Below are 9527 nucleotides of genomic sequence, written 5' to 3' on the forward strand. Positions count from 1 at the left end.
TGGCACCACTGAAGGCACCAGCAGCCTCATGCAGGGCAGGAACTCCATGTCGGGACCCAGCACGCCCCATTTTGAGTGTTGAGACTCTACCTCTGGTGAAAAGTGTTCCAAGATGGAAATCCCAAAGTGAACACTCCTGAGACCTGCACCCACCCTCCACCTCTTATGTGTCTTCTCCCCAAGGAGGCATCAGTTTTACTCTCAAAGAACTGCCATCCCCACCTGTCCTCCAGCAAAGCTCAGCACAGGCTGCGGGAATAACTCAAGGTAAAGCTGGCGTAAATCTCAACAGAAGAAATCTCTTTTATCTTTAACCATTTACTCCCACTATAGGAATAATGGCAGCTCTTTTACATTTACATATAACTCTTGTTTGTTTGTTTGTTTTGATTTTGTTTTTGTTCTGTTTGTTTTGTTTTTTTTTTTTGTATGTCTCTTTGTCTTGGCACCTGCATAGCAGAAAACTTTACAGTTCATTACAGAAGTTTGCCCCTCTCTCTGCTCCTCCCTTTATTTACTCTGCTGCCCCTGAGGACTAGCAAGCAACACCCCCAAGGTCAAGAGAGAGTAAGGTGTTACCCTTTTATGACGGATTATAGAAATAACAAACATGCCTGACAGTTTTATACAGCTGCTAGAATGGGTTTAGTTTTCAACAAATGAAGAATTTCCTCTTTTTTTTTTTCCTCTTTTGTATATTAATTACATTTTACAAACCTTGTTTTTCCCCCCTTCTCTTTATGCTTTCCCCCCGCCTCTCGTTCTTGCTTTTTTAGGTTTGTTTTTTTTTCCTCTTTTTTCTCTTTTTTCTCTTTTATTTTTTTTTTTTTTAATTTTTTTATACAGCAAAAGGATCGATTCACCAACATGTGTCCAACATGGATTAAGTCCGGGTTAGCAGAGTTTGGCCGTCATCTGGTCCGACTGTTTGAGGATCTCGGTGTTGTACAGGTCCAGGGCGTGGTTCACGCGGATGATCTCGCTGTTGGTGAGCTTCAGGCGGTGCTTGAGCATACAAGAGAACAGATCCAGCTGGGGCTTCCCCGGGGCCACGGGAGGCGCCAGTCTGTTGATTCGGTCCCGAATATCCAGCAGCAAGAGCATGACGGAGGAGGAGGAGTAGAACTGCCCGCCCTGCGTGTAGGACTGGTTGACCTGCTGCACCGCGCTGCGCAGCAGGTCGGCGTTGAAGCGCAGGCTGTAGCCATAGACCTGCACGTCCGAGATCTTGATGTAGAACTGGCGCTTGGTGGGGTCAGAGAGGTCCACGGGCCCTTGGCCAGTCTCGTTCCGCAGCAGGGAGGGCAGCCGAGTCCGGCTGCGCAGGTAGATGTGCACGGTCTCAAAAAAGGTTTTCCACCGGTTGCCCAGCAGCAGGGTCCAGTTGTAGCACTGGCTGTTTTGGAGGCGGATTTTCTCCCAGCGGGGGTAGCCGTACTCCCCGAAGGGCATGTTCCAGCCCTCCGAGTGGCTCCCGCTGAAGGGGTTGACGTAGACGAAGAACATGGGGTCCAGGCTGCTGTTGCGCATCTGGCAGATGCGCATGGAGATCCCGATCACCATGTGGATGAAGTCCATCCGGTTCTTGTTGCTCTTCAGGGTGAGGGACATGCGCTTGCGCCACCTGGGGTCGAAGAAGGTGTCCAGACGGATCTCGTTGCTGATGAAAGTGGTGTGCACGTACAGGCGGGAGTCCATCTTCTGCAGCAGGTACTTCAGCTCCAGGTCCTGGAAGTCCAGGTCTGTCTCGAAGCTGATGAACTGCTCGCTGCGCTCCGAGTCCACGTTCTGAGGCTCGCAGCGACCCCGGTAAAGCTTATAGCCCTTGTTGCATGAGCCACAGAGGGAGATGTTGGCGAGGCTGCACATGGCACAGCTGTTGTTGCCCCCGATGATGCAGGGGATGGGGCGCTGGCACAGGCTGGTGCCGCCGTGGCAAACGCAGCTCCGCTGGCTTTCCAGGAAGGTTCCCCAGAACCCGTTCTCGTTGCAGTAGAGCAGGGACTGGACCCGGGTGAGCCACTCCTGTATCGTCCTGCAGGTGGGGAGAAGAAATCATTAGCACTGGAGGGCTTCAGGGAGTCCTGGGTGTTGGCATCTCACCAGAGCTACAGTGTTTTCTGGGATATATCTGAGGCAGAGCTCTCAGAACATCGATGCCCTGCCGTGGCATCTGGGAGCTATTCCAGTCTATTTCTAGACTGAATCTTTCATCTGCTGTTTACTCCTTTGGTGAAGAGCAAAAGCCTTCTAAGAAATATCTGAGCAGTTAGGACTGATCATCTGATTTCTCCCTCCTCACACTGTTCCAGGAGCTGAGACTGGCACAGTCTCCTGACAAGGATCCCATCAGCACCACAGTGACAAAGTTCAGCCGTGGGAATGGAGCTGATAAAGCCATGCCAGAGGCTGAGGTGCTATCAGATATCACAGGGCAGCAGAACTCCCAGGCTAGCAGGAGAAAACTCCTCTCCATGTCGTTGGCAAATAGCCCCACTCTCCAAAACCAGACCCGTAATGGGATAAGGGAAAGCCAGTAGTAACCTGGGCTTGTGGTGCAGAGCTCATAACGGCAGAAAGCAGGGTGGAAGTCAGGATTCATTGAGACAAAGCTGCTAAAATAGTTTCTTTTTAAAAAAAACCCCAAACTCTGCTGCTAATAAACACCTCTTGCAGCCTCTCCCCTTAAAAGCAGCCCCGCTTGCCCATCCCTGAGCCCCACCACTCTCACACTTGCTGTATCAGCGCTGTCACCTCCACATCCTGCAGCCCTGGAATGACTCCTAATGAGTGACACTGCAACCCATGTTCACTTTTTGTGTAACCCACTTGCCACGTTGCTTTTTTTGCCCCCTCTTCCCCCTCCCCAGCACCCCAGGAGAGCTCAGCACAGCGACTCCTTTCTCAGCAGCCTCAGCAGATCGGTCTGTGCAGCCGCTGCTCCCTCCCTCCGCCTTCCCCCCCTGGCTAATGAATACTTCATTGTCTCCCGTGGGCAGAAAGTTCCTGGGAGTGCTGCAGTGAGAGGACTGGCTAATGACAAATTAGGATTCAGCCCCTGAAGAACGGGAGGAGTGATTATGGACAGAGGCTCTCAGAGCTGGATTAGTGAAATTCATGGCACCTGCATCGCCTGACCTCCGAATAATCATTAAGCTGTGGGCTGTATCAAAGAAGGCATTAAATGATACAGCAGCAAAGAACAGCAAGATGATTAGGGAGAGGGAGAGAGGGGAGGGACGAGAGTGTAAAACAGAGGAAAGCACTGGAGGGAAAGAAATAGCCAAGGAGCAGAAGCGGAAAGAGTAGGAGAAGAAAGATGGGAAAATGTGCAGGTAAAAGGAAAAATGAGAGAAATGCAGGGGCAATAGGGATGGAGAAGGAAAAACTGAAACAGCTGAAAGAGAACAGGAAGAAAAGGAGTGAAATGGGGGAAAAAAGATACAGAGTGAGGAAAAAGGACGGGCTTTAGCAGAAAAATTCTGAAGCTCGGATGTGGAAACAGACAATTTTCACATTCCTCCTGAGGTACAGGGCTGCCAGAGTCTCCTTCCCCTGTTCACAGCCAACAGAGCTCTCCTGCTACTGGAAAAGACAAGGTTGGCTGGGGAGCTTGGGAGCAAGGCAGTGCCCTCCATAAATATCTGCCCTAGAGGGAGACACTCACAGCCCTGGTCCATAGAAAAAAATCCTCCTGATTCCTGGGACAGCTCTGCCTCGGAGGGGAGGGGACAGCACAGCACAATGGGGCTGCAAAACACGCTGCTGGCATCAAGCAGCCCTTTCAAAACCATCCCTGGGGGATGGGGCTGTTTCCTGCTCACAGGTGAATTTTTGCTCGCTTTTTCAGCAATACAAATGTTTTTCCCCATCTGAAGCCTCGTGAGTTCCTGTTTGGAAAGCCAGTCAAGTGCACCTGGATTTGTGCAGTGGTGCTTTTACACGGGTTTTAGGTGTTGGTAATGCCATTGAGTTCATGGGACAAGGACTGCCAGGCTATACAGCAGGGGACATGACATGAATTAGAGTCATGTGACCACATTTTGTCCATCTCAGGTGTGTTCTGTCCTTTTATACTAAAAGTCAGCAGAGCAAAATGGGAAAGAAGCCTCAGCTGATATCTGGCAATTGAAACCAGTAAAATTCCTGTTTCCCAGATGAACTTTGTGGAGGAAGGATGGGAAATTGGGTGTTTTGTTACGTATGGGTATGTCTTAGCTTTCAGCAAAGACACAAGTAGGACAAAAAACTCCCCCAAAAATAAAAACAAGAAGAAAAAGAAAAAGGTGAGTACCCATCATCTGCTGATGGCAGCAATAAAGGACATAATTAAATGAAAATGCAGAATCCAGGGCAGAGCTGGGCATTGGCTGCAAACACGACAGTGGGAAGTGTGATGGAGTGAGAGAGAGGAAAAGTGGGATAAATTACCCCATTTTGTCTTGCATCTGGGGCAGGTTAAGATATGCACAGGGGCAGCCAGAGCCCTCCAGCTGACAGGAGGTAACTTTAAAACACACACCTCTGATGGCTCAGGCTCCTGGGAATGTCCCCAGGAGGTGTTGGGGCAGAAGGAAGCTGAAAAGAGCCACTGCTTAAAAGCTGAAAGCCAGTAGCAGAGTAGGCATTGGTTTTCATTTCAATTATTTTCCCTTTCATTAAGGAGCTGTCAGTTTATCTTTCTCCAACTTTGATGTCACTGCAGAACTTATTTTACCTAATGTTTGCTACCTCTGGAGTTCAAAGTATAAAGTGCTAGAGCGTGTGATATTAAAAGAAGGAAAACTACGTCTTCAAAGGTCACTGTCAAGCAATTTTGCATTTAAGATCTTTATCTTGCTTTATATCTTCATATATCTTACATTAGAAAACTGGAGAAAAGGAGGCTCAGGGGAGACCTCATCTCTCTCTACAGCTACTGGAAAGGAGGATGGAGCCGGGTGGGGGTCGGGCTCTGCTTCCAGGGAACAAGGGACAGGACAAGAGGAAACAGCCTCAACCTGTACCAGGGGAGGTTCAGGTTGGACATCAGGAAGAATTTCCTCACTGAGAGGTTGGTCAGGCTTTGGGAGGGGCTGCCCAGGGAGGTGGGGGAGTCCCCATCCCTGGAGATGTCCATGGAAGGACTGGACGTGGCACTCAGTGCTCTGGGCTGGGGGACAAGGTGGGGATGGGGCACAAGTTGGACTTGATGATCTTGGAGGGCTTTTCCAACCTTAATGATTCTCTGATTCTACGCTGAAAATAAATACTACATGCAGACAAAGCTGGAAGTGAGAGTTACTTTGCAGTGTTTTCTGGCTGTTCCTCGCCGGTCCCTGGCAGTGCTGGAACAGGAACCAGGTTCAGAGCTGTTTCACTGTTAAAAAACAATCTATTCTGACCAAATAAAAGCGTTTTGCAGGACAGTGTTGGGCTTTCAGACCAGAAACAGAGGTCAGATTACACAGAGAGGTGATGAATAATTTTTTTTCCTCATGATATGTCATTCTTTGGGATTAATCAGGTCTGAGGAAGGGAGGAGGCTGATGGGTGACTCTTGAGACAAAGAGGTAACTTTGTTGTAGATGTGTCTGAGTCGATTAGAAAAACAAACCATGCCAAAACAAACAAACAAAACCCCCTCAACAAAACAAAACCCCAAACAAACAAAGAAAAACCCACAAACAAGAACAAAACCCCAAAACAAACAAAGAAAAACCCACAAAACAAAACAAAAAAAAATCAGACAAAAAGAAAATAAACCAACCAAAAATCCCATCCAGCAGGAGAGATCCATTTTTTTTTTTTAATTTATTTATTTACAAGAATAAAAGGTAAGGATTAAACAAGTTTTCCTTTGCAAACTCACCTTTCACTTTCCAACCAGCATGAGCTGCTCTGGGGGTACTTTTGGGGTTTCTGTATAGAATGGTGAAGTTAAAAGTGCTATTTTTATTCTCAGCAGCTGCGAGATGTATTCTTAACTAATGACAATTTGGCTGGAGCCCAGAACATGTATAAACCCTACTCTTTTTTGGATGTTATTTCTATTTTACATCTGGTGTTTTAAAATGCAACTACAGGTACTCATTCAGCATGGAAGCTTTAACAACTGGGGAGTGGTTTCTTTTTTAAACCAACAAACTTGTCCCTTTTTTAAATCTGTAAACTTGTCTGGTTTTTTACAAAAGCAGTGCAGACCAAATACATCTGTGTCTATGTATGTATACTATGCCTCTATCTATATAACTATATCTATCTCTCCTTCTTAGCTATTGCAAAAGGTCATGGAGAATCAGCCTAATTGCCAAAATCCCTGCTCTTCCTTTCTTATCTTTCTTTTGGAATCACCACCCCTCCCTTTCCCTCAGGACAATCAACAGCAATGCCATTTCTTTTTTTTACATTGCCTTGAATGCATATTTTAAGCTCTCTCTTTAGCCTGTATTAAAGAGAGGCTTGCTTTTAACAGAACCTTTCCATCCTTTCAAAGCCACTCACATGTCTGATAAGCATCTGTTGCCCTGTGCAGCAACAATTAGAAAATTAGAGTATTTCCCAGCTCTGTGAGCAGAAAGGTGGGATGCAAACCTCCTCCAAGACAGAGCTGTCTCTGGAGCTGCTCCCCTGCCTAGCTACAGATGCACAATGACAAATAAGAAAAGAAATGATAATATGCCTGCTGATGTTGACTTAAACAAATCAAGCACATCAGTCAGTTAAAAACCCAGCTGCCATCATCCATTTCATCCTCCTTCCCCCAGATTTCATTGTAGTAGTTGGAGGCTCCCCTTCTGCTTGGCTGATTTTTTAAAATAGATGAGAAATACTCAAGACATATTTATCTGAATGTTTTGAAGCAACGTGGTTGGCTGGATATTTGCTCACTGCTGCTTCTCTTTGTTGTTGTTGTTGTGGCACAACTAAAAATACCTCCTGGACATGGCTGTGACTCCTCCAGCTCTTTTCCTGGTCAGAGCAGCTCAGCCACTTGGCAGGAATGGGCCAGGTTTAGGAAGCTCTCCAAAGACTTTTTTTTATAATCTCTTACACTTAATAGATATTTCTCCTCATCCCTAGTAAGTCCATCAAATCTTTGTCCAGAAACATGAGATTTCTTGGTAATTAAAGAGATGTTAAGCCCTGGAAGAGTTTTCTGAGCTGCACAGTGAGGAAATGAAAAGTCAACGTGTTTAGCAGCCCAGGAGCTGGATGAGAACAGGTGACAACAGTCAGTCAGTCAATTTTCTCTTCAAACTAAATATTTAGGTAATGAAGGAAGTGAAAAAATATCCAGTTTCTACAAATACTAACTTCTTCCAAGAGAAGCACGGAAGAAAAAGCACTTGGACTAATTTTTCCCCCCTCAGGATTTTCAGTATTATTTCACTCCAGACAGTATAGAAAGACACAGCAAGAGATGTTTATTAAAATCCACAGATGCAAGTCCCCAAAATTACTTGAAGCAAACAAACTCAGCTATAGGTGAGGGCTGGAAGGAGCCAGCAGGAGGGGACTATTCAGTATCAATAGTTGCTGTAGCTCTAATGGAAAATCTGCTCTCTCCATCTGGGAGAACCCTGCCAGGCCCCTGGTCAGTGTGGGTTTGCAGGTTCACTCTGCATTTCATAGGAGAAATGTGACGTATTCCAAGTGAAACTAAAGCTTCTCTTTCACTCTGGCTCTGCTCATTGAAGAGCACAACTCAAAACTGGGCTGAAGCATCTTGTGCTCCATATGTTCACTTGAACAGCAAGTGAAGCCTTAAAGCTTGGCTGGGGCTTATGAGGTAAAACCATTAAAAAGCAGCTTAGTCTGCTTAATGTCAGCCCTGGAACAGTCACAGAATCACAGAATATGCTGAGTTGGAAGGGACCAACAAGGACCATTGAGTCCAGCTCCTGGCCCTGCACAGGACCAGCCCCAAGAGTCACACCATGAGCCTGAGAGCATCGTCCAAACACTCCTGGAGCTCTGGCAGCCTTGGGGCTGTGCCCGCTGCCCTGGGGAGCCTGTTCAGTGCCCAACCACCCTCTGGGGGAAGCACCTTTTTCTAATTTCCACCCTAAACCTGCCCTGACACAACTCCAAGCCATTCCCTGAGGTCCTGTCCCTGGTCCCCACAGAGCAGAGCTCAGTGCCTGCCCCTTCTCTGCCCCTCCTGAGGAAGCTGGAACTGCAACGAGCTCTCCCCTCAGTATTCCTGCAGAACACTACAGAACAAGGGGCAGGTCACACAGAAGGAAGGTGATTGTGCTCAGCTCCGTGACAAAGGTTACCTACACCTCCAGAAACTCCAACCCACTCCCAGATTTTACCGTTTCCCCCCAAACCTGCGTGTCTGCACACCCCGTATCCAAACACAGGCTGTCGGGATCACACCCAAGCACAAGCTCAGCTCCAGCAGCCCCCCTCCCCAGCCCCCCTGTCCCCAGTGAGGGATGGAGGTACCTTTCCCTAGGCAGCTGGTGGTTTGGGTTGTGCCGACACCGGACACTGAGGCCAAAGAGTTTGCGGGCAGTGCGCTGGATCTTCTGGCGCTGGGCTTCCAGGGAGCTCTGCAGCAGCTTGTAGCGGTTCTGCAGGTCCCAGTCGTTCCCCCAGTGCTGGTGGATGCTCCCAATGGTCAGGAAGTGGTTGCTAGGTAGCCTTTTCATGAAGGATTTAAACTCATCTGGAAGAAGGCACAAAAATGGGGAGAAATGCAGAGGTTTCTGAGCTGTAAGGAGGTTACAGAGCTTTTCATTAGCGGGATGTGAGGCCATCGGTGAAAGTGATACCCAGTAATTCCCTGCTCTGTCAGCCTGCCCCAGGAACCCCCTAATTCCATGCCTGTTGCTGTTCCCATATAAGAAAAAGCCCCCATACTGAATATCAAGGTGAAAAAACACAGTTAAAGTGCACAGGGTGGAGAAAAAAAGAGAGCAACTCCCTGGAGCATGAGATTATAGTGTAGGGCTTATAAACAAAGAGCTGGGAGTTGTAATCATTGTCAGTTAAAGAGTTCTCATTTACATTGTTTTTCAGCTGTTTGTTGTTGAAGGTAAAGCACTTTGGCTGTGTCCTTAAAAAAAAAAGGAAAAAAAAACACCCAAGCTTTCAAAATTCCCCAGAGGAAAGGTTTGGATTGTGTTAAAATGTCCTGCTTTCTTGTTTTTTAAAAAGGGCATTCTGATTCTTTTTACTTATTTAACTCCATTTGAAGTTAAATGAGTTGCATTATGTAACAATGGCAATAAAATAAAATAGTTTGCAGGGCTCAGGTGAGAACAAAATGCATCAATTTTAGCCAAAGGGAAAAAACCTGATTGATTGAAAAATATATTGTTCAATGTTGGGGTTTGTTGCTGTTTTGTTTGTTGTGTTTATTGTTTTTTTTGATCACTTTATTTCAATTTTACTTTGTTTGATAATGAAAAAACTCCACTGTAATGCAGGGGGTTTTGAGTTGTTAGGGAAGGTTTGGGAGGGAAAGGGAAAGGGAAAGGGAAAGGGAAAGGGAAAGGGAAAGGGAAAGGGAAAGGGAAAGGGAAAGGGAAAGGGAA

At 46.8% G+C, this 9527-nt stretch overlaps 1 protein-coding gene across 1 annotated transcript in view; it reads right to left on the reverse strand.

Annotated features, from left to right (window-relative positions):
* Positions 1-279: 279 nt before the first annotated feature.
* The window catches only part of BRINP1 (BMP/retinoic acid inducible neural specific 1), a 90425-nt gene continuing 81177 nt past the window's right edge, over positions 280-9527 (reverse strand). Inside the window, exons 7-8 of the mRNA XM_027729917.2 lie at positions 8434-8656; positions 280-2035 (exon numbers count right to left, since the gene is read on the reverse strand). Of these exons, the coding sequence (XP_027585718.1) occupies positions 895-2035; positions 8434-8656 (1364 nt within the window). The 3' untranslated portion in view covers positions 280-894. The remainder of the gene's footprint in view (positions 2036-8433; positions 8657-9527) is intronic.

This window comes from Pipra filicauda, unplaced genomic scaffold (assembly GCF_003945595.2).
Source record: "Pipra filicauda isolate LSUMZ 115617 unplaced genomic scaffold, ASM394559v2 scaffold121_size3267253_pilon, whole genome shotgun sequence".
Classification (NCBI taxonomy): domain Eukaryota; kingdom Metazoa; phylum Chordata; class Aves; order Passeriformes; family Pipridae; genus Pipra; species Pipra filicauda.